Source organism: Cygnus olor, chromosome 6 (genome assembly GCF_009769625.2).
Source record: "Cygnus olor isolate bCygOlo1 chromosome 6, bCygOlo1.pri.v2, whole genome shotgun sequence".
NCBI lineage: Eukaryota > Metazoa > Chordata > Aves > Anseriformes > Anatidae > Cygnus > Cygnus olor.
In genome coordinates, this window is record NC_049174.1 from 8,629,164 (window position 1) to 8,654,381 (window position 25,218).

Here is a 25,218-nt window from a genome sequence, read left to right on the forward strand (position 1 = left end):
GGGGCAGGTCCTTTGCTGCTATGAGCTGCTGCAGCTCCGTGGATCTCAGGTGGCCCTTTGGGATGTTACACCAGTGTAAAGTTTGGTCCCAGCCAGATCCTCTTCTGTGGAGTTTTTTGTGGGTGATTTTTTCCAGCTGCCTGAGTGATACCCAGCCGTGATCTGGGTATGTTGTGAGGGAAAGAGGAAAGGGACCAAGATGCAGTTTTCCTCCCCAGTGATGTCTGGTTATGTCATACATCCGTCCCTGATACAAATTCAGGTTTTTATCAGCATACAGAGCTGATCTTACCAACTTCTTCCATCTTTTGGCATGAATGAAGAAGGAAACAGCAGGCTCAAGTGTAGGGAAAACTCAGGTGAACGGGATCAACTTTCTGAACAGGTCCTTGGGTCCCTTCCCCTTGCCCCAGGAGGCTTTCTCCTTGATGTGGTGGCATTGGCAGCGGCAAGAGCAGACAGGAAGGGAACAGAGAGCAGAAAGCTGCCAGCTGGGCTCGGTTTCCTTCCTGATATTAAAAGGAGCTTAACAAATGTGAAGCACATGCAGACATTTTGCCCGTGTCCGAATGGGGCTGTGCATCCCCCGTTTGAGCTGCAGACCCATCTGTCACAGCTGTAACCTTTTGAAAGGAGTCCTGGTCCCTGTGCACTGGGCATGTCTGAACCAAAAAACTGTCGTAATAGAGCCATAAAAATTATCACCAAAGTAATACAGACCTCAGTTCCCTGAGCCCCAGGGTACACGAGGTACAACTATTGTCAGGAACAAAATGAGACATATATCAAAACAAAGGGAGCGTTCGTACAGAAGTGCAGAGTCATGTTGTTATGGAAAGCGCCACTGCTGCTCTCAGGGGAGAAAAGCAATCACGGGACTGCAGATACGGAGCACCCATGGAAAAGGGGCCAGGGCTCGGCTCAGGGTTGTCTCTGTCTTGTCAGCTAGTGGAGAAGTGACTCTTTCAGACCCAGACCTGGTTCCAGGAGCCTTATAAACCCATCAGTTTGTGTGGCACGTAGCAAATGTATGAGTCCAGAGCTCCTAATGCCATCACGATCCTGAATCATCTGATGTGGGCCCAGGATGCCCACAGTTGGACACATCTTCTGTGCTTCTCTGCCTCATCTGGCTGACGGATCTGGAGTAGCTTCCCAGGCAGTTTCACAAAAGGATGGCAAGGATAATGTTGTGTCAGCTATGGACAGGCGTGCTCTGGGGTTATGCGGGGGAGAAATATACATGACTCGGGTGGGGGTTACAGCATCTTGATGCTTTTCCATTTCCAGTATCAAAGCCTGGAGAGACTCCTGTAGCTGTGAGTAGACAGCTACCAGTTAGGGATAACCAATAGTGAGCTTTGGTTGAAGAGCTGCAGCATCTATAGAAAAAAAGAAGAAAATAAGGCGAGTCATCTTCAACCTCGCCGTGGTGTGACTGCATTGAGTATGGAGTGGAGTTACCACCTATAGAAAATGTTTTCTGTAACGTATTTGTCTTGTCCTTCCCATTGAGTGAGAGTTTTGTTGTGGCATTTCAGTCTTACATTGGCAATGATTGTGTGTCTGCGTGCCGGTGGTCCCTTAGGAAATCAGGGTCTCCTCTCGGCATCAGCTCTGCTGCTCCTTGGGATCCAGCTCCTTGTTTCAGCCCATCTGCAGTATGGTGCAAGCATTTTTCAAATTTTGGATGGCACAGCTCATTTGTATTGCTGGTTCTCCATATAAGCTGGATACAGCTCCACTTTTTCACTGCAAATAAATTATCTAATGACTTAGTACTTTTTTCCTGTTGCGGAGTCATTTGCAACCTGATGGTGTTTTCCGTCACTGTGCTTGGCTATAATCATTCACCGGATTGTTTATTTGAGCAACTTTCCACCAATGGAAAGTCGAAGTCATTGCAGTTGCCAGAGTGTAATTGATGCTGTGTCTCCGATAGCTGGATGGATGATTTTTTTTAAGTGACAAAAATTATGGTGATTTTTGCCCCATGCCAGTTACTCTATTAGTGCATGCACACAAATACAAAGCCTTTTACCAAACTTTTAACACAATCTAGACACTTATTTATGTGCTGCTCATAGTAAAGACAAATTGAGCAGTCCAGAACAGAAATTTCCGTCTCGCCTTCAGGTGGGACTTGCTACGCAGCCTGTTCTCTGCAGTTTGGCATCTGCAAAATTTCTCGCTTGTAAGTATCCTCTGAACTTCCCTGCAATCTCCTGCTAATCTGCCTGAGATCACAGGCAATTTCAATAACAATGAAAATGATTCTAATTTCAACTCCAGGAGTATCTTCGATGAATGCTATCCCAGTTTCTCTTTATTCATCTCCCCTGGTTTATGACTTCCCACCTCAGCTGTAGTGTGGCAACTGTTTTTTCCTCTGATTTTATTCATCAGGTTCTTTTTAACTTTCTTCGTTCTCTTGCTTCCTGCCAATAAATTCACCACCTGAAACTGTAGCTACAGAAATCATCTCCATCAGAATTGCCATTGTCCTTTGTGTCATTAAAAGTTACAGCTCCTCTTAAGATGTAAGTGCCCAATTTGACAGACTTCACTTTGCATTGCTCTGCTTTTCCTGCTGTTTTATCTGCATAGAGCAGGATGCCATCAGTCGAGTCTGTCTAAGGAGAGAGGCTGAAGGCAATTGTCCCTGTGAGCACTGGTACAAACTTTCTTGAAACCCAAAAGATGGAGAAATGGGCAGCGATGGTGGTCTTCAGGTTTCCTTCCCGTGCATTTTTACCTTTTGCAATATAACCTAGAAAAGGCATATACGTACTATTTCCTTCTCGGTGAGCTAACATGCTTGATTGAGGTTTCCAGTGATACCCAGAGTCCTGGTATCTTCTTTGCATTTGCTCTAGGTTGATGGATCCTTGAGTTTCCATGGGGCTCAGAAAGAAAGCCCACTGGGATAATTTATCTGTTTGTTTTATGCCACTTCAGATTCCAGTCAACCAGGCAGATTTCTCCAGTCATTCTGCCTGTTTTATAGATATACCTATTTGACTGCGAAAAGCATTGCAGGACCCAATAGCAGGTCTGTTCAGTTCAGTGGAAATACTTAGATCGTCTTCTACTAACTCGAGCAGCCCCGGGGCGATGATCAGTACGTGTCTATTGTAACATGATTAGGTGGCTGTAAACGCTGCCATGGAGCCTTTCTGTTTCCTTCCTCAAAAGAAATGTCAAGTATTTGTGATATAATAGGTGTCGAGTTCGTAATGCTCTGTAGTTGTTTGTTGGTAGCTGCGTGTAATCGATAAAGGGCTGTTGTGCAATAGTCAGACAGTACAAAGACCCAGTCCTTTCATGACCACTTCTTGGGACCTGGTCAATAAGATGAAGTCTTTGAGTCTGGGATCATGGGACATTCTTGCACTAATATCCTCTTCAAGCTTGGCCAGTTTGTGTAGGAAGAAGGGGGAAGAGAGCAGCCCAATAAATCCTAGTAAGTGAATAAGTCTCGGAAGAGATAACTGGAAGTTAATTGCAAGAATTTGCAGTAGCTTTGAGCAGCCTGCACACTGGCTTCAGCAAAGGTGTAAACCTTCTTCCACCAGGCTGTAAACACAGCTATGGAGCAAGTACCATGCAATTGGATGTCTTGTCCTGAAAGGGTGAGGAGGGCTCCAAAGTGAAGGAAGTGGCTGTGCTAAGCGTGCCTGGAGGAAATCAGGAGCTTCACCCAAACCTGAGTGAAGCCAGCTGGATTAATCACAGCTGGTGGCAGGAGTCTGCAGCCTTAAAACTTGGCCTGAGAGTTTTTCTAAGATATGTGAGAGCCCTCATACGGGACTGAAATGAGCGTGCCTGGGGACCTGAGGAAGGGCAACAGGATGCTTAGCCTGGTGACTGCAAGCAGAGCAAAGAAATAAAGGAAAATCACCTCTGATTGGCAGAACAAACAGGTAAAAAAAAAAAAAGTATCAATCGGATGTCTGCTGAAAAGTTTTTCACTTGTCTTAGACAAATCACTCCCTTTGCACCCCTAGAGGTGTTTACGTAGGAGCAGCAAAGAGTAACTGACAAGCCCACACAGACAGAAATCCTTACTGGAGCCAGGGAGGAGGGCTGCAGTATAATACTTCTTACATATAAATTTACTCCATCCACTTAGGGAGAATTATTACTAGTCAGTAATAAGCTTTTGCAGGGCAATCTACGTGTTGCAGAAAAATCTTTCACATGTTTGGGGCAGCAGAGAGGTGGCTTAGGATGCTGTAGTTGTAGACAAGGCATGAGCTAAGAGTGAAATACGGGTGAAGTTCAACAAGCATTTGGGACAACCAGATTTCAGGGGCTAGCTGAGATGTCTCAGATGCGGTAAAGCTTCAGCCTGCAGAAGCTTGTTGCAAGATCTTATCTAAAAGCTCGAAGTTCTGTGTGATCGGTTATTTGTGTGACTGTACCAGCTGCCTTGGTTTAGAAAAGGTTTGATTGAGATCTCTTCAGCTGGAGAAAAGCATAGAAGTGTAGATTTAGACACTGAGATTTGAATTCATATTTCCATTTTCTTTTCTCCACCTCTCCCTCAAGTTTGGGAAGGATTGCCTTTTAGGCTATTTTCCTGAAGAATTGTTTGATTGTGTGGTCTGTCTCTCTGTCCAGCAGGCTTTTTGGATGATTTGAGCTCTCAGCCGTAGAGCTCTCAGAGGTATGAAATTTCTGGAGGTTATGAATCCTAGGGTCTAGGGAAGGAGCTGTGGTCCCAGCCCTGTAAGAAAGGCAACCCCCATTCACCATGAGGACTGGCTGGATGACATTAGCAAGTCTAATTCCTACATGTGCTGGCATTTGCTCCCAAAGAGAGGGTGAAAATGGTGCAGAGCTGGTGTGTTTATGGGAGTAAGAGTAAAGACTAGGAGATACGGTATCCACATCTGGTTTGGCCTCCTGATTTCCCCTGCTCACAGTGTATCCTGCTTCTCATTGTGTTTCCTTTGCTGCCTTTTTTGTTTGTTTGTTTATGTCATCTATCAAGTTTATCATTATGTGCTCAGGAACATAAAATCTTTATTAGCCATGTGTATTCTCTATTCTCTGTTTTAATTTTCCTTCCTTCTTCCTTTGTTAATGAACTTCGCTGACTGCAGATGTTTCCCGTTTGACAACACCTGAGACTAAGGCTTTCCAGTTGGGCTGTGAGCTTAGGTGAGGCTTATAAGCAAGGGTGTCCAGGGTCTGCATCCTTGTTTGTGCTTTTGTGCTCTCTTGAAGTGACTGGTAGGAGGAGAGGTGAAGCAGAGCCAGTGCTGAGACTGAGAAGCTCATTTGGGTGCTGATTCCCACTTCCTCTGCTCACAAAAGGCACCAAGTCGTGGTCAGGTATCAGTCACGTCTTCTTCCCAGCTTGGCTTGTCTCAGCCCCTGCACAGACAGTGACATCAAAGAAGGAATTTCCTCGCCAGTTCTCCTGAGGGTCATCAGTGAAAATCGGGTGAAAAGGGTTTCGGGTGCTTTACATGGGTTTCCCCAAGTAATGGGAAACGTACTGCTACCTTTGCCAAAAGGTTTGCTCCTCTGGTTTAATGATAGGTCTGCTGCCCAAAGCACACCTTGAAAAGTAAGGGTGTAGGGGGTGCAGCTGGTGTGTGGGTGTGTATCTGTGTCCGACTGGGCACTGTGAACTTCCTTTCATGTCAGGCAATGGTGAGAAGAAAGTTTCTGCACCAATATCTCTCAATGTCCTGAAATCCTTCCTAACAAATCTCTCCCTAGAGAGTCTTCTAAGAGATTATTCTGCCATGGACAGGTGGAGTGTGTAAATCACCGTCTGGCCCAAGCCTTTTATGATCCTTTAATCTTAGCCTTTTTTTTTGCAGAATATCAGCTTAAGGAACACAAATAAAGTGTTTGCTCTGTCCATGTGGGAATGGCAGAGCCTCTGATTTGTGTCCTTTCTCTTTCATACTTCAGAAACCTTCCGTATTTTCTCAACTTTGTCTCTAAGTAGGGATGGGAATTTCTTTTCAGGGACTGTTGTTAACTGGTGGTGGAAAGCATCCCTGCTCCGTGGGGGATAAAAGTTGAAATCCAGATTCTGGAACTTGTAAATATTGGCAGAGCTGCCTAGTGGGTCCCTTAAAAACCAAAAGAGTAATTGCCATGGTCTGGAGAAAAATAAGAGCAAATGAAGTAGATGAAAGGATCGGGAAACAAAACTTTGGGGTATCTTTCCCTGGTTCCCAGTTCCTTCACTGGTTCCCAGTTTGTCAGTTCTCTGCTTGGTCTCCCTGCTGCCTATGGAGATAAATACAGGACTTTTCTGGCCTGCATCCCACAGTCGTTCCATGGAAAGTGGAGCTCCAGAGGAAATGGCCCATAAATCGGATTAATCAGTGCACCTGGGGCAAAATGCTTTCTGCAAGGGGTCTGGAAATAGCATCCCAAAACACAGCTCTTGGGAGAAAGTGCTGAGGCATTCATAAAATCAGTGGGCAGGAAGGGCTGAGTCGCCCACGGAGGTGTGGAGCTGGGTGAGAGCCACAGCAAAGGGGCACTGGCACATGAGCAAAATGGTCAGATTGAGGAAGGAAAGTCCTGGAGGCAAGTCCAAGCAGTTTGAACTTGATAGGATGGGGAAGAAGAGGTGGCTGAGAAAAGTTTTGTAGTTCGTGCCACTGCAGCCTTTTCATTTGCTGGCCGCGTGCTCCTCGTACTGCTGAGGCCTACTTCTATTTTGATAATTGTGTGCAGTTTTTCCCTCCTGAAAAGCTGCTTTCGGTGTCAAGCAACATCGCGGTTTATTACAGTGTCATTTTCAAGTTATACCGGCAACACAATACCAAAAGATGTGTGTGTCATGTCTCATTTACTCAGTTGCACATTCGTTCAGGGGCATCTTCTACATCTGCTGATCATCTTCAAGCAGTAGATGTGGCGGCAGCCCCGGCAGCACGTCACACTGCTTCTTAGGATTGCAGCTACTGGAGTAGTGGAGACGGGGCAAGAGCCGAAGGATACGTCAGTGAAAGCCTCCACAAATCCAAAGATCTTGTTCTACTGCTCCATATAATTAGCGATTAAAATGAGTAAAAACAAAGCAGCAATTTTCTTATTGATCCCTCAGCAAATAGTTCTGTCTATTTCCTTCTGCATTGTTTCTCCGTATTAAATAGCCTCGAATAAGAAATGTCAGTCAAATGAATTTAGATTCCTGGTGCTTCAGACAGAAATCAAAGCAGGATTGAATGAGGAAAGATAATTAGAGAGAGGAATTCCACCTCCACAGACTTCTTCCCTTGCTCAAGGAGTGCTGATTTTATCTAAATTGCCAAAGCCGTGAGCAAATGAGAGGTGATAGGAATTATAGACTGCAGATGCTGAGACAAAGCAAGGGAAGCTTTAATTAGTGCATTTTAAGGTAGAAATGAATTTCTTGGGAATAAATTATTTGACTCAAGACATATGGAGCTTCTTAGAGGTGAACTGAAAAGTTTTTTTACCTGCCAGAACCTGGGCTCGTGGGGTTGTGTCTGTCTTGGAGAAATGAGTGACACATCACTGAGGTTTGAAACACCCGGGGATGATGCTGCCTTTTGTTTGCATCTTGCTTGTTTGTTTTGAACACAGAGGAACTCCCATCGCTGCAGATTCCCACTGATGCAACAGAAAGCAGCATTTGTTCCAATATCCACATTTACTCATTCAAGCGTTAGTGATGGGGCTGCCATAGCTGAGGAATTGGGAGCTAGGTATTGAGCCCACAGGTACTGAAAGGAAGTTATTTTCCTTTCACGTTCCCTTCTTGTTGTCCTTTCTTAGCTCTGTTGCCATTCTTTCAACACACTTGCAAACGCATAAGGATATGGGGAACCCTAAACACTGACCTTTCTATTTTTCAACAGATTTTCACAGCTTCTTCTAGAGTGAGGCAGCAACAACTCTCTACCATTTGTACATTTGGAGGTAGATAGATTCCTCTTTGAATTGATGGAGCTGAAATGAAACCATTACGCTGGGTGCTTTAATCCAAGACTCCCTGACTTCAGGAGAGTTATTCAGGCTCTTAATTACTCACAGCGTGAGGCACTTTCTCACAAACGTCGTTAAAACAGGCAAGAGTGGGGCTGGGGCCAGATCCGATGGTTATATTAAGGAGGTATGTAGTGTCAGACAAGCAGGTGGGTCGCTCCATCAAACCTCTTTTAGACCTGGTCCCTTCAGCTCAGTCTCCTAAAGCCTGGCAAAAGATACACCCTCTCTGAGAAAACAAATACCATGCTTGCTGGTTTTTCTAATGTTCTGGTTGCCTATTTCAGATGCTGATGTTTTGTCCTATAGGTTAATTTGTTTTTACCCATGATGAATGAATGCAGTCAAGAAGTATTAAACGCTGATGTGTTTATCTTATGGCAAGCTAGAAATGTTGCAAACTTGTGAGCTGCAGGAGGAAACGGGCTAATTTTAGATTTGTTCCTAGCCCTCGCCATGCGAATGGTGTCGCTGCGAGCCCAGCAATGAAGTTCACTGTGTTGTAGCAGACTGCGCAGTTCCCGAGTGTGTCAACCCAGTCTATGAACCAGAGCAGTGTTGTCCGGTCTGCAAAAATGGTAAGAAAGTACTGTATTGGCTTTAACAAAGAATATGAAGGAAACATTTTCTTAAAATGTCATTACTGATGCATTGCCAGGAGATTCGCTTCCATTGGCACAGACTGGCGTTGGTTGGGGCTGTTACTCCTCCATGTGTATGGGCTTCGGTTATGAGATGACAGCTACAAAAATGTAGGCTCCCCTTCCTGGCCTGTGTTATCTCATTGCAGGTTTTGGGGTTGTTGACTTAAGTAAGGCTTTATAGGATTAAGTCCTGATATCGGTGATGGTCATTTCATGTCTTTGTGTTTTTCTCATAGTCCCAAATGAAATCTAGTATATAAGGAAAGAGCAGAGTCTTTGTCCCTAAATTAAGAAGCCAATGATTATTACCGAAGGCCAGGGGAAAACTCACTGAAATCAATGGCCAAACTCCCACTGGGACTGCTAAGATACTGGCCAAGCCCATAACATTGAAAGTTGTGTGCTGGAATCTCTGTATGTAGCATTGGCCCTCATTGTTCTGCTGCAATTTCATGAATTGGAGTAGGATTCAGCAAGACTTCCAAGAAAAGCTTTGGGATGACTGAAGAAAATAACTCTTTGGAAAATAAATCTGTTTCCAAGAAGGTCTCCCAGGTCTCGTATCGCAGCCCCTACACACATACATCGCTGGAAAAACACCTTTCTCCTAATGTAGATATGAAGACAGGTTAAGAGGGGGGCTGGCTTCACATAAACCTCTTCATGGCTTTCTTAACATGAGAAGTGGCTGCTTCGACTCATCTACGCGCGTTTAGACTTTGCTGTCCATGTGTATTTCCTCTTACATGCATCACCACTGCTGGATGAAAGAGTAATGGTTGCTTTTGGGTCACAAATGAAAATGTTTTCAGAGAAATAACATTTTCAACACATTTTCTGCTCTTTAAGACAGAGGAAAAGGAAACTATTGGAAGTCCAAAACATTTTTACTAAAGGAATTGGAACAATTCTGAGCAGTCTGGGAAATTATGCCAATGGTATTGAAATCCAGAAGTCTATATTAAACCATGCTCAAAAATATTTTAAAAGATATCATCTAGAATTTTATGTGTCTGTTGGAAAGCAGAAAAATGTCCATAGGAAATTTCATTAGTTTGTTGCAAGTGAATTTCAGAGAAAAGGGTGTTTTAACCATTTCTGCATGTGGCCCACTGTGGTTGGGTGCAAAGTTTCCCATCGCATTCAACAAGAGCACACAAAAAGGCTGTCATGAGGCACCCTGCTGATCAGGAGAGGCTGGATTGGCCATCCTGGTGTCTGTCACTGTAGCTCGGTCTCATTTGCACCCAAATAAACACTGTTGGTGTGGTTTTGGACTTTGTGTTCCCATTGCTTACAGGGCACTGTACTGAATCCCCCTCCCTTGCCAGTTCCTCCCCACCTGGTTCACATCGCACAAATCCAAGCTGTGAACATTGCTCGGGCTTCCCAGGACTGCAGACTCAAAGGTGGCTTCACAGAGGTCCAGGAGCTGCTGGATTTCCCCACCAACCCCCCACCACCATGACCATTTCCCCCAGTAACTAGACTCCCCCATGTCTGGTGGACTTGGGGGGCCAGTGGCTCTAGTCCCCAGCATCCCAGTGACCGGGAGTGGGCAGCACCCTTCTTCCAAAAACAGAGCCAGGAGGACAGGGAAAGGAGCAGCTCCTACTGATGGGAGTGAGGACAGGAGGAAAGAAAAAAATCAGATACCTGCAGAAGGGGCTCAGGGCATGGTGTAGTGATGGAGGCCCTCAGCTAGATGCCAGGAGGCTTCGTCCATGGGTTTGCCAAATTTCTCTACTCATCTGTTGGAGACAGAGCTATAAAGTTCTCTGAAACCTGGTTTAGTCAAGGAAATACTTCTTAACATCCTGTTAAGAGCAGTCTGCATACCTCAGGGGTCTCTGGGGACCAGTTCTTGCTGCTGAGTCGGCAGTGGATGAAGGGGAGAGGAGGCGTGATGGCGTGGTCATCCCTTGAGGGTGTCTGCATGGGGGTTTTCTGTAGGGAAGCCCCTCTTTATGTCCCAGCCCGGCCGTGGGGATGAGATGCCAGGACCCCCCAGAGGGCTTTCAGCTCCTCCTGCTGCACTCCATGCTGACTGGCTGATATTTGGCTAATACTTGTAATTTTGACTTTATCCTTCACAAATAGAATGAGATAATTTTCAAAGTGATAGAAATAAGTAGGCACCAAGATAGTCTTGGTTGTCACACGGAACCAGATGAGCAAATTTTTTTTTATTCTTCTTGGATGTAGCTTCAAGAGTGAAGCCAGCCTTCGCTTCCCTCTAACATTTTGGTAACTTCATGTGAAAGAATAACAGACGTTGCTGTGCCTCTTCCCCTCCCAACCCCTCTGACACATCCTAATGAATGAGGATCACAACATTTTAAGCTGTCTGCTCATCCTGAGACCACGATTTTATCTTTCAGTTCTCCACCGCAGCCAGTCAATTAAAGTTCAGTTTCACAAATGCATGAAGATAACACAAGCTGACAGTCCCACTTAAATGACCGAAATCCCTCTTTTTTTGTAATTTGTTTTTTTTTTCTTTTTTTTTCCTTCCATCCAGTAGCTTTTTCTTTCTACCAAAGCAGTGAAGACATTACAGTGCCATGTCTTGGTGTGATGAAAAGATTTTAGCTTAGTCTCAGTCCCTGTGGTCATCCTTTTAGATCAGCAGAGAGAAGAGCTCAAGGGCTACAGCTGTTGGGGAAAAAAAAAAAGTTAATCCCCAGAACAACATGTAGTACAAATCCTTGTTTCAAAAGCTGCTCCTTGAAATTGTGGTGAGGAAAATCCTTGTTTTGGTTTAAAACACAGCCCTGCATCATTTGCTGCGCTCTGCTAGCAGCGTGGTTTGCCTGCTTGCTTAGCTGTTGCTGCCATTAACTGGAGAATAATTTCCTCTCGATACATTCAGATAGATTTTCATGCCTTTCTTAATTATGTCTTACCAAGGGCAAAAGTGCTGTGAAGCAGTGAGGTTAATGCAAAAATCTGTTGATTCTAACGTACCTGACCTGAAGATTCATAAAAAGCCAATATCAATTTCCCTCCCTCAATTTCCCTCCCTCTACCATCGTTTAGGAGCAGTCTGAACAAGCGGCTTTGGAGATTTATTCCTTAGCGTCAAAAGAAATGGAATTGTTACCTCGTGCTTTGCTAAATGCACATGGCTCGTGCAATGCCGGCTCTGCTGGGCACGGGACCCGCACCGCACGCAGAGCAAGCCGAGTTCATGGGGAGGCCAAAATTTGGGGGTGAGGGAAGGAGAGGACTTTTTCTCCTTCATGGCCCATCATCCTTGGGTTGTCAGAACGTGTTTTAAGGGCGATGGCTCCAGGTGCTGCACAGCATTTCTGTCGTGGAGATGAAAGGTCACTGGATTTCACGTTTCCTGATAGTGACAGACTGCAGAATCATGGCCCAGAGTTGTTATTTCTAGTCATTGTGGCTTCTCCAGACAAAAGTGTGTCAGCTCTTGTTAACTCTCTCCTCCACGGGACCCAGAACTTGCCTACTACTGTTAAAGTCAAGCTGGGGGCTGCCGTGGGCTGTGCCATCCCTCCTGTCCCCAGGCTCTCTAGCAGTTGGGCAAGATCATCCATCCACCCCGCTCCCACTGAAGCCTTTCTGAGCAGAAATCCCCCACGAGGTCCCATCCTCCTGCACCTAGGGCTGTAGGCATGCCCAGGTGGACCCATCCCCTGGGTCCCACCCTCTCCAGATTCTGCAAAGCGCTCCATCAGCATTGCATCCAAAAATAATCCCAACATTAGCAAAACTTCATCATCGTGGGGGATTTTTATGGCACAGCTGTGTCGGGGAAATTAATTTTTAAATTCCAATAAAAGCCACAATAGAATTGTTAACTTCTTTCCCCTCTCTGAAGTGTGAAATTCTTTTCAGCACGTTTCAAAGGCGCCTTCGCCCATTTACACATACATTAATGCAATTGCTAAAATATTAGACTTTGCCTTGGCACTTTCATTTTCTTGAGGGATGAACAGAAGAAGCGTTATAAATCTCTGTTTGGGGGTCTGGTTTTGCTCTTAATTTAATTTTTGTTGCCACCAACCCTCAACAAAAGAATTTGTTACACAACAAGACAGATAAAAGCTAACATGTCTGTGGTGAAATACTTCCTAGCAAGTGTGCTTACTCAGTTTAGCACTGGCTTCTGGAGGCATTCATGATGAAATACTGGGCAGCAGGAAGACGTCTCGTAGATAATCTGTCACTGAGTCTTTAATTAAAATTCTAAATTACCACAGTTGATCCAGATTTCAAAGTAAAGAGTCTGGCCCTGCCCTCCACACACAAGTAAAAGACCCATTTGACCTTCAGTAGACTTTACCTTGGGAAAACAGCAAGTATTCAGGCAAAGCTGTTATGGGTATTTATTATAATGTGCTATAAATATTAATAATTCCATACAAACATCTTCATATTTGAGGGCATAAGCACAAAACCAAGTAAATAATAATTTATTTCCATGCATATAGTAATTTATTTCCAAGCACATAAAGCCATATTTTACCTAAGCTTCTCTCTTAATTTGCTGAGAATATAAACTCGCTGCTCATTATTTCTCAGTTCAAGTTAATTTGAAATCAGCATTCAGTGCCCCAGCCTGTTCCTTCTCTACCACGGTGTATTTTGCCCAGAGCATCCCCCAAGGAGTTTCCCAGCCCAACAAAGCCAGGGGCAGCGTTTCCTTCACCAAAATAAATGGAGATGTTGCCGTTCAGTCAATGCCCAGGGCTCTTCCTTCTGAATCAGCAAGACAACCCAATCAGGGCCCAGGTATTGTGCTGCAGGAGTGTTAATTTTGCAAAGCCCTTTGTGATTTTGGGGGACAAAAGGCTCCATATAAATGTAAATTGCTTACTGTATTATAGGTTAGGGTAGTGGATTAACAGTGCAAGTCGTTAACCAGTATTGACAGAAAGAACTTTCCCATGTGGTCTTTATTGTTCCAAATTATTGGATATCTCGAAATATGCCAAGATTTTAATACCATATAATCCAGTGCCTGGCTATTAAGTTACCTGTGCTTTACTGCATAAATATTGCTTGTTCTTTATCTGCAAGATGTGGATCACTGACTCTCCAGGTCATTGTTTTGGAAAGCATCTGCTTCTAACATGATTATTGACCCAAAAAAAGTCAATGAGATGAGGAAAAAAATTAAAAGTGTGAGGAAAAAAATGAAGGTTTTGGGGAGAGGATGTTTTGTCTGCCATTTGATTATATACAACTGTTGCAGAATAAGGACAACACAGAAAATGTGGCAAGACGACACGAGAAGACTTCATATTCATTTACTTTGTGGAAAGCAGTGGTTTGAAGCCATGGGGAAATTCCTTTAGAAAAAAAGAAAAAAACTAAATAAAATTCCTCTTCTAATTTATTTCAGGAAGTCCTGAAATGGCCAGATTTTAGGATTTAAAACCCCTTCAGTCAAAGTCTATGCAATATGCTGATTGATTATGCAAATGCAAGTTGAGTGTGACCGGCCAAGAAGAAGACGTATCTCCTATGCTGGACTTTGCTGGACTCCAAAACCCTCTTCGTAGGTCGGGGAGACCGAAACCAGTAGCGTAGCGTAGCCACGTCACCCTTTGCTCTTGGTGGATGAAGAATTGATGGCAGCCAGCCAGCTTTTTGGGTACTCAGTTGCCCCCACAGCCAGCAGCCCTTTTGGACAGCACGCTGAGGGGCCACAGGAAGGACCTGCTCCTCGTCACACAGCGTTCACCCAGGGCATGGGGGCTGGTGGTTGTTCCACAGCTGACTCCTTTTGTGCTGACGAAAAGATGCCAGCCCAGATCGGGAGTCTTCTCCCATTTTGGACACCATCCCAAATCAGGAGTCTCCTGTTTTTTGCAGCACTTGTAGAAGCAGCCTTAACATTGCGATGGCAGAGCCCGGTACATCAAGGCTTCATGCCTGGCTATGAAAATCAATGCTTATGGACTGAACACAAAAGAAAATTCTTGAGACTACAAAGGATGCGTTTTTGATTGTTTGTCAGCTAATGTTCTTTGTGTTTACCAGCAGGAGTATAAACTGCGGTGCCGTGTTAGCTCAATTAAAGGAGTGATTTGATTACCAACCGAGGAAGAAAGGGATTGATTTAAAAGCTGGTAAAAGATCCAGACTGAAAACAAGGCTGTATATTTGGGCCAAGCCACCACTGACCCAACAAAATAGTTCAGTACTTGCTCTACTGTTCCTTTAAAAAGATGTTATTTCACTCAAATAGATTTTCAGCGGAGCTTGTTCACCTCCATTACTTCGGGCCAACTGGTTAAAGGCTGGTAGATGCCAAATTTTCTGATGAGAGTTAGGTGCATAGGAATCTGTAAACCCTTCTGCTGCTTTTGGAAATCTCATGTGGATGCTTAAATATGCTGCTGAATCAGGACTATGACCTGCTCCCTGTGGACGCAGCTGTTGGAAGTCATCTGATACTGGTGAGAAGCTTTGGAAAGCTATACAAATAAATCTTCCAAAATGAGCCATCCCGGTGCTGGGTAGAATCAAGCAGGGCTGGGTTGAATTTACCACCTCCTAAAGCACAGAAGAAGGAGAAACTATAAGAGGGGAGGGAGTGGAAAGGCCTTTAGAGAATAAAAAAGACATGAACTGACCGGCGGTAAACGTGATTAACTCCACCGCACAGCTCAGTGCTCACACGAAGCAGAAGCTGTGGGACTGTGTATCATGAGAGTGACTGGGACGCTGCCAGGAAAAGCCTGATGGAGGGAGTGCTGCGGTGGGGAGCTGGCAGGATGATGGCCCATTGCGACCCAAAATGTTCATCTGTGAGCTTACAGGTCAGCTAAGTGCTTCCCAAGTGTTTGTGGCCTTTTCCTTTGCCCAGGAAGCAAGAAAAGGATCATTTACATATTAAAGGCAGGAGAAGACTCTGCCAGGCAGGAGCTGAAAGCCACCATCCTGAATTTGTACCCGAGGTCCTAACCATGTTTCCATGCCCCAGAAGAGCTTTAAATGAATGTCTACCATCACCCTGAAGAGAAGGTTTGGGGAGGATTACGAGAAATCATTTGCTGGATGGGACTTGCTCCGAAGCTCTCATTAAAAGGACACAGCTCACGGAGGTGTTGGAAACATGTTATGTGTGGTCTGCGTTGGTCTTTAAACTTGGAGATACTTATAAAGAAGCATTTGCTTACTGGGGATTGTTTCCCGTTGGGAAAATGTTGCTGAAATCTGTGTGCACAAGTCAATGGCAGAAGTGGTTCCAGATCCACTGTTGTCGCAATAGCATTCTATAGAGGAGGGGGTGGGCTTGGTTTTTTTGGTGAAAAAGTTGTAGATTCCTGTTGGGAAACCAGGTTCCTTTTGCAGAACATAAGCAGCCCAGGCAGTACTGAAATTCAAACAGGGGTGGTTGTTGCTGTCCCCCACATAATCAGATTCTTCGTGCAATGTAAAAGACCAAAAGCCACATTTTTATCCAATTACATTGCTGTAAACCACTTTACTGCAAGAGAAACCTGGAGCCAATTCGTGAGTCCATGTCACTTGGTGTAATGCCAGCAGCGTTGGTTTGCTCGGATTTACTCCCACTGAGGATCTGACCTGCAAGAGCTAATATCTCTGGGTGACTCACAGGCAAATTGCAGGAGGCTGGGGTGTTTTGCATGGTCAGGCTTTCTGAAAGGATTAGAGATGGGTTTGCTTCTGCTCCTCTCGAAGGTTGGGATTATTAAGCATATCTGTATGGGAAGAGTGGCAGACACTGTCTTCATGTATTTCTAATTTAATGAATGTTTAATGCTTCTTTTATTGGAGCCAACATATATGTAGAGTAGAGGACTTTAACAAGGGTTTGACTTATGTCAAATAATTGATGTTTGAGCTGCTCCTTTTACATGAAATGCAGACTTTACAGAGCAAAGAGACTGTAATGAAAATATGAATTAAAGATTAGAGCTAAGCAAGTCTGAGAAAACTTAGAATTAAAAAAAGGCACTTAGAAGTTTTCTTCTCCTGCTTCCTCTCCTTCCCCCCACCTTTTTTAGCTTTCTCCATCCCCTCTGCTTCTTCGGTAGGGTCCCTCATCTCAGTCCCAGCCTTCTGTCGTCTCTCCTACCCCTGCACACCTTTGCGAAGGAAATCAGCACAGCAATCTCATTCTGGATATTACTGCGTATTTGCACATCATCCTAGCCTGTTACACTTGCAATCTCACCAGCCAGTTTGTCTGGAGAGATTAGAAAATATTTTTATGGTGCATTTTTTTTCATCTCTACCCCTGATTTTCTGGCAGAGTACATCTCCTGGACAGGGCAGGTTGCAAAGAGCTTGGCTGGCTGGGGGGTAATTTCTTGTGTGTTTTTTTTTTTTTTTTTTTTTCTGTTTCGGTTTGGAAAACCCATCTGCAATGTTGATCTGAATTAATACCTAAGATTGAAGAGCTTAGGCTTCATTATCAGCAAATAAACGCCCAGTAGAAAAGAGGAGAGGACGTTGCCTTCTTTGCTGTGGCTGGTTTTGTTAGTCTGGCTTGGTTCCTCGGCGTCTCTGGCCCTGCTGATACAGCAAAACAAGGGCTGGGAAGTTCACCGTGGCACCTTGATCATCAGCATCATGTAGCTGCTGGCACGACTGAGCCGCAGTAAAAACAGCTTGGAAAGCACCAAACACTGCCAGTCCCATAGAGCAAACAGGATTCCAGTGAAACCTGCCCTGTGTATGACCAGTGTACCAACCAGCACAAATTCCAGATGTCATCCCATCAAATACATGATTTAACCTTATTCTTGTGCAAAAGATGTCAAATAAAAGTTAGATTTCATCTCCTAGGAATGTGGAAAGGCAACCAAGTCTTCCCTTAGATATCCCAGAGCCCCTACAGCCTCATCACATGTATCCTATGCTACGTGAACAATGTATTCCTTGTGCATGGGGACTCACCAGGTTTATTCTTTTGAGATAAACTCTAGGATGTACGTATTCCACTTGCACCCATTTCTGCAATTGGAATTGCCACAAGGAATTCAACAAGGAGCCTGGGAAAAAAAAACTAGATATGTTCTAGTCCCACAACTGATGTAAAGTGATGTATCTCATTTACATATAAAATAAGCCATGTTTTCGTCCCAGTTAAGAACATGTTGTGGCAGCAGTTTTGTGCTGGTAGAGAAGCTCACAGTTCTGAGCATAAAGGGAGCAGAAGGTGAGGTACCACAAATAAAAGCACCAGTGTCCTGCACAGGGCTAGATCGTGAGAAGTGGTCTGCGTGAGGGTGCATACAGACTTCTCCAAGACTCTTCAAAGCTCAGACTTTTTTTCACTGTAGCTGGTCGAGAGCATTTGAAGAGGATGGGGATGTGCTGGTCAGAAACTGCTGACTCACAGCCGTGTTCCTTGGAAAAATGCCAGTTATTGCAAACTGGCTGTTCCTACCTTAAAAAAAAAAAAAAAAAAAAGATGGAAAAAAAAAGCTTGGAATGATCAGATGCCCCATTTCAATGCTTTCAAAATGCACTGGCTCTGACCTGGGAGGGTGGCATGATCTTGCATATAGATATTTTTTAATTAAGAAATATCAAATGAAGAGGAAGATGCAGGGGCTTTTTGCCTGATGGATTATTTTAGAGAACCAGCTCTGAATTTATTTTTGGGGGTAAAACAAGTGGGAAAGGACTAGCAGAATTCTCAAAACTCCGACTGTGGCACGAAACATCCTTCCCACTGGGCTGTCGCCCTCGCTGGGGTAAGTTGTGAGGTCCAGGATGGACTCCATGGAGGGGTTGCCACCATCCACGCCTGGCTGGAGAGAGCTGAAGGCACCCAGAGCTTCCCAAGAAACCCTCTGCACCTCGCAGGATCAGGCCCGCAGGCTCTGCTACTCACAAGGGGCAACTTGCACCTTTAATTGCTCTGCCTCGCCTAATTACAGCACCTGGGAAATGTCAGGAGAGGCAGATACAAGAGTCCGTGTTCCACACTGCAGCATTTCTCCTGCGTCTCATCAGCACAGGTCAGCGCATCCCTCTGGTTTGTGGTTTCTGCCTTGGGAACCAACACACCATCCTGCCTTCACGCTGCCCCCGGGAGCAGGTAAATCCCCAGCAGCTCCTCAGTCTGCCTCTAAGGAACTTCACGCAGCCACCGTGCAGCATTGGAGCTTTCATCTGCAAGGCTCCGACTTCATTAGGGCCGAGGAGCCATGGGGTGTGCTGCCCAGAAGAGCCCCTCGCTGCGATCCCTGACTCATCGCAGCCACCGCTGACGTCCAAGGGGCTCCTCGTGCATGTGGATTACTCACCTGCACTTGTGCAGCATCTCCCTGCGTCAGCCCTTATGTCCCGGGCACCGTCCCCGTGCTGGCAGCACAGTAATCGCCACCCTGCTCATCGGGCTGCAATTAATGCCAATTAATGGCTACATTTATCCGGCTTCTGTTTGATGCGCTGTGGTCAGTGTGCGCAAGGCTCCCGCGCCCTCCCCATGCTACGAGGAGATAATTCTTGGTCACTTTTCAAGCTGTGTCAAACAAAAAAAGAAATGTATTACAGAAACCGTCGAGCAGTAATTTCTAAGGACTTGGGAAACTGATTAAAAATGGGAATCTGTCTGCAGTATTAATAACTAATTTGCTATATTTTTGCACAGAAACCACATTTTTTCATGGCTACCCCTGAGAGAGTGAATGCACTGCTCCAGGCTCATGCTGCTCAGGTCAGGGATGCTGTGGTGTCCCCTGGGGATGAACCGTGAGTCCCTACAGGGATGTGGCACCCGAAGGAGGTGCCCCCTGGGTGCCAGGGTGAGGTGGAGCAGATGGCCCTGCAGCAGACTGACGAGCAGTGCTCATTGTGGGGACATTCACATGCGTGTCCCCCTTGCAGTGCTGAACCCTCGGGTGCTGGAGCAGAAGGAGCAGGACCCCAACACCCACCCAGGAGGAGCAGGGACGTGTCCCCGATGATGAGACGGGTCCAGCGTCAAGCTAGATCGGTGTTGGAGAGCTTTTCCGTGCCGAACGTCAAGGTGGTGCTCAAGGAGCACAGCCTGAGAGCTGGCTACTCTAAAGCCCCCCTTTCAGTGAGTGTAAATGAGGCTTATCCTCCCTGTAATGCTTTCCAGGAGAGGTTATGGTGTTCGTTCATGTGCTACAACCACGGTATTTATGCATGTGAGACCAGCAGTCAGCAATTTCACTCGTACCACCACGTACACCGTGAGGATCCGGCTTTTCTCCGCTGCAGAGCGCTTGCACGAGGGGCAGTTTGCAGCAAAAGAGCTCTACAGGTGCTGGTTGAACTTCAGCTTGGTATCATCAGCTTTCCACCAACCTGGTGGGGAAAAAAAAAAAAAGAGCAAAATTCCCCACATAAGCTCCGAATGGCCAAAATGTTCCCAGATGGTAAGGTCAAAGCAGTGGTGAGCCTGGCAGGCTGAATTTTTCAGGGACCAAACCTCACCTCACCTCAAACCTTTATGCTCCCTCACCACCATCATCATCAGTGGCTTTTAATTAAGGGAGAAGGAAATCTGTTGCTTTTCGGCCACAGGGGCAGGAATTGGCTGTGGTGTAAATAAGGAGTAAATAAAAATGTAAAATAAGGAATAAAGGTGTAAATAAGGAGTATAATAAGGAAATAACAACTTCCCAGCAAGGCATGGGTGGTGGAAAGCCCCGTGCGGAGACATGTGCCAAAATTCCTTGATCTTCCGCAGCAACTTCTCCTTTAGTTGAGAAAACCTTCCTCTGATCTAAATTTTGGGCTTCATTTTTATTTTTTTCCCTAATATTCCTGCATGTGGTTGTCAAGCTCAGCTTTTGCTACGCGCATTGAAGAGTACAAGACCGTGTTTCATTTTCCAGATGAGAAAATGCTCAGAGGTATAATCAGGTCCTTCCACAGTATTTAATTATCCATAATTAAAGGCATCTACACAAAGCACTGGATTTTCAAAGACTATTCTTGTGTTACATTGCTAATGAATTAAGTAATTAATTGGCATTGAAAAAATACAATAGGAAACATCAATCTTTTAAAGTAAGACATTTTTAAGGCATTTTGTAAAATCATTAACTCGTATCAGGTCAGTAGCTGTTCTAACGTCTAAATCCCACTTCTGGCTTTTAAATAAATTTCTGGAGGCAAAAAGGAAGGCAAGAAGGAGCAAGGCAGGAGCAACTTTTGAAGTGATGCCTGTGGGATTTCCTTCTGGGGTCCTGGTTCAGCGTATTGCCACCTCTCCCCTGCCCATAACGCGCCCTGTAATGCCAACGTAAGGTGATGGCCGGCCTAAATCCCCCAGAAAAACCCTGCTGGTGGGGTGAATCTGCTGGGTTTTTGGGTGCTGTCTATCCACAGGAGGGGGTGGGTGCCCACAGCTGTGCCCTCCCCACCCCTAGTTGGGCAGCATCACCCCAGGTCTTCTCCGTGCAACTCTAGGAGTGGTGGAAAAAGGTCGTGAGCTGCTCGACAGTGGTGCCACCAAGACCGGAGAGTAAAAAATAGCTTTACCCAGTGACACCTAATTAAAATAGACCGGCAGTGTGAGGGGTAATGAAGCATTCTGAAAATTTGGGGGGGTGTTGGAGAATCGCATGTACCCGCCATAAATTTTCCCCAGCCGTTCATCATTCCTAGTTGCTACCTTGCCATGCAAAATAGCTCTCCCACCCTGTCACATCAGAATAATGTCACCCGGCATCCGCCTGAGTGTAAGAGCCCACACAGATTGTGGTAATGCATTTGTAGTGGCACCCAGAATTATTAGCAACGGCAAGTACGATCCCTTTCCATTTGATGGTTTAGTTAAATGCAACCATTCACATGCAAAACCAGCACTGCTCATTTTATTTTATTAGCAACCTGACTCTTTGCACGGCCCCATTAGAAAGCATTGTGCAAGTGCCATGGATACCATTAAATTCAGGTAGCATAATGGGCCCTCAGAAGAGGGAAACCAGGGGATGGAAACGTGGATCAAAGCTGCTCCTGCAGCTGCTGGAGGCATCCGTGTGGGTCCCAGCAGAGGGGATCAGAGCATGTTTCTCATAAAGGTGCTGCCCAGTGAGCATCCGTCTTTATTTTCTCTTATTTTTCACTAGATTGCACATTAAATGCACCACCCAGATACGTATGTACTAATCCCATTTCCTCTTTCCCTCCTGCTTCACATACTAGAAGGCTTGTTTTATACAAAATCAGCACAGTCACAGTTTCCGCCTCGTTTTATGACCGATAAGGAAAAAAAAAAAAAAAGCATAAAACATGTTGCACAGCTGTAGTGACCAAGTTATACCCAGTTCTGGCTTTACATTGATTTGACGTGCAGCCAGCTCGCTTCCGTACATCATCTGTGATTGCAGTTAGGGGTGAAATACTGTTTTAATTCTTACATCAAACGCGGGTTTTTTTTCCGCAGAAAAAAAAAAAGACATAAAAATGTTAAAATGGGCTGTAAAAATGATTAAATTTTTACACGGAGCACAGCTAAGAGGTGAGGAAGTTGGCTAAAAAACCTCAGAGGACCAGCAAAAACATCCCAGCTGTTCTACTTTTGCTGTTAACCTTCGCCTTTGAATGGAGACACCCTGGCGGAGAGCACAGACCCAGAACTTGGGGAATTGATGGCTATTTGGCCACCTCCTTCAGTAGACGAGGGCTTCCCATTGCATCTCTGTGCTCAAGGAGCTCTTACTGCCTGCAGAAGCCCCTGATCCCTGCCCCGGCAGGTGAACGGGTGCCCCAACACCATTATGTGGGCAGGGCTAACGAGGCAGTACCTTAATGGTAGTTTTATTCATAGATTTATTTTAAATTAATCCCTTTTATACCAGCCTCCCCTCCCACCAAAAAAAAAAAAAAAAAATTTGCCATGTTGGATCCATTAAAAGAATTAATGTACCTTCAGAACAGCTGGAGTTCATTTGGGGAAATACCCATTTAGACAAGTTTTTAAAAGCCTATTACTTCCCTGAAAGGTTAGTATGACCTAGGAGTGGCTTTCATTGCCTGCCATTAAAATCTACCTATATTTTTAAAAAGCTATTGTATTCCCCCAAAGCTCTATGCTGTCTGCAAAGAGATTTTAAAGAGATAATCCTTCTCGTTTGGCCAGGTAACTGCTGAAACCTCAGTTAAGAGGTGGTGGTTGCACTGTCTGAGGTGTTGCTTGTTTCCTTGTAAAAATCTGACTCCGAAAAGGCCTGAAGGTGCTTTATAAGCACAGGCTCTTCCTTTGCATCTGCCTTTTTTAACAAAAGCTGTAATTTTCAGTGCTGATTGAGGTATTTGCACACCCAGAGTCTTTCAAAATAAATAGGACTTCAGTGTGTGTATCCCGTAGGTGACTTGGAAAACACCAACCTGCATTTTATATTAAAAAGGGACGGGGCGGGGGGGGGGGGGGTGCAGACAGGTGGATGGACAGATGAACCTGTCCTTGAGGTCCATGTGAGGTCTGTAGCTCCTCTGCTGTCCAAGATGGGAGCTTGGACACGAGGTGCCCTGCTCTTCCCGAGCTCCAGTTCCCAAAGTAGCATGAATGGATTTTGTCACATCCCAAATGCCCAAATGCGTCCCTGAAGGAGGACGTGCTCCTGCCAATGCCCTGGGGCCAGAATTCAAGCCACACTCTTGTGAGGCGGGCAGGGCTTTTTTTCCAGCACCGAGGCCGCTTGAGGCAGCCAAGGGAGCCACCAGGGCCCGGCAGCCCTGTGAGGAAGGCTGAGGAGGCACGAGCGGAGCCGGCAGTGCCCCTGCCCCGGCCGGACAAAGGGCACGGCACCTCAGGCAGGGCATGGCGCCTCAGGCAGGGCAGAGCTTCCCTCCCCTCTTAGGAGAACAGCTCGTCTACTGGGTGTCTACCTAGCTAAACCTCCATGGTCTCCTCTAGGCAGAAAGCTCTTTCTAGAAACTCTGTGGTGACCCAGACTGAGTGCCCACTCAAAAATGCGGCAGTTCAGGTCTCTGGTCTCAGGGAGTGCCTGAGCCTGTCGCTGCCGTCTGAGGGCGGCAGAGACACTGTGTGTGTGAGGTGTGAGCAGGTGGATGGCCTGCTCAGCCTGGTGGCAGAGCTCAAGGAGGAGGTGGAGAGGTTGAGAGCCATCAGGGAGTGCAAGCAGGAGATAGACTTGTGGGGCAACTCCCTGCCAGGCCTGAAAGAAGGACACCGGGTTGAGACACCCCAAATACCAGCCCTGAGGCTCAGGCAGCCAGCAAAGACTCCACAAGAAACACATCACCCCCTACTGCCTTGTGAGCAGGTAACAGGATGGGACCAGCAGGCAGACAGAGCTGCTGCTGCGGTGAACCCCCTCTCCTTTGCTCCCCTAACAGTGATAGTGATGAATTGGGGGACAGGGGGCAATGGCAAAAGGTCCCTGCTCGGCATTACAAACATGTACGTGCCTGGTGATTGCCCTACCTCCCCAGCTGCCCCTGCAGAACAGATACACTGCTCTGCGAGGACAACTGGACAATGGTGAGGGTGACGGTTCTTCCTACTTGGAGGTGTTACCAAAGTACAATCAGACTACCCACTGCGTTAAAACTTCCTCAGTAAAGAGTAAAAGATGGGTCAGTGTTGTTGGTGACTCACTGCTGAAGGTAGCAGAGGACCCGATACGCAGACCAGACCCGCTACACAGGGAGGTCTGCTGCTTCCTGGGGGCCCGGGTTTAAGATGTAAGGAAGAAACTTCCTTCGCTAGTATGGCCCTCGGATTATTATCCTCTTTTGTTGTTTCAGGTAGGCAGTGATGAAATAGGAAGAACTCCTCTAAGGACTATGAAGAAGGACTTCAGATCCTTTGGGAGACTGGTCAAGGGTTCTGGAGCACAAGTCGTGCGTGCTTCCAATAGAGGGAAGGGATGACATCCAGAAGGACCTGGACAGGCTGGAGAAGAGGGCCCATGAGAACCTAATGAAGTTCAACAAGGCCAAGTGCAAGCTGTTGCACTTGGGCTAGGGCAATCCCAGGTATTTATCTAGACTGGGAGAAGAAGAACTTGAGAGCAGCACTGCGGAGAAGGACTTGGGGGTCCTGCTGGACAAGAAGCTGGACATGAGCCAGCAGTGCATGCTTGCAGCCTGGAAGGCCAACTATGTCCTGGGCTGCATTAAAAAAGGGGTGGCCAGCAGGGAGAGGGAGGTGATTGTCCCCCTCTACTCTGCTCTTGTGAGACCCCACCTGGAGCACTGCATGCAGGCCTGGGGGCCCCAGCACAAGAAGAATGTGAAGCTCTTGGAATGGGTCCAGAGGAGAGCCATTAAGATGATCAGAGGGCTGGAGCACCTCTCCTATGCAGAAAGGTTGAGGGAACTAGGCTTGTTTAGCTTGGAGAAGAGAAGGCTCCGGGGAGACCTCATTGCGGCCTTCCAGTACTTGAAGGGAGCGTATAAACAGAAGGGGGAATGCCTGTTTACATGTGTTGGTAGTGTTAGGACAAGGGGGAATGGTTTTAAACTAAGACAGGGGAGATTTAGGTTGGAAATGAGGAGAAAGTTTTTCACTCAGAGGGTGGTGAGGCACTGGAACAGGTTGCCCAGGGAGGTTGTGGGTGCCCCATCCCTGGAGGCATTCAAGGCCAGGCTGGAGGTGGCTCTGGGCAGCCTGCTCTAGAGGTTG

At 46.0% G+C, this 25,218-nt stretch overlaps 1 protein-coding gene across 2 annotated transcripts in view; it reads left to right on the top strand.

Annotated features, from left to right (window-relative positions):
- VWC2L (von Willebrand factor C domain containing 2 like) overlaps positions 1-25,218 on the top strand; it is a 40,855-nt gene that overhangs the window by 11,059 nt on the left and 4,578 nt on the right. The window contains exons 2-3 of one of the 2 annotated variants that reach the window (XM_040561427.1): positions 8,438-8,567; positions 14,005-17,878. In XM_040561427.1, coding sequence (XP_040417361.1) covers positions 8,438-8,567; positions 14,005-14,030 — 156 coding nt within the window. In that variant the 3' untranslated portion in view covers positions 14,031-17,878. Of the gene's footprint in view, positions 1-8,437; positions 8,568-14,004; positions 17,879-25,218 lie in introns of those variants that run through there. The other variant, XM_040561426.1, reaches the window with a different exon arrangement.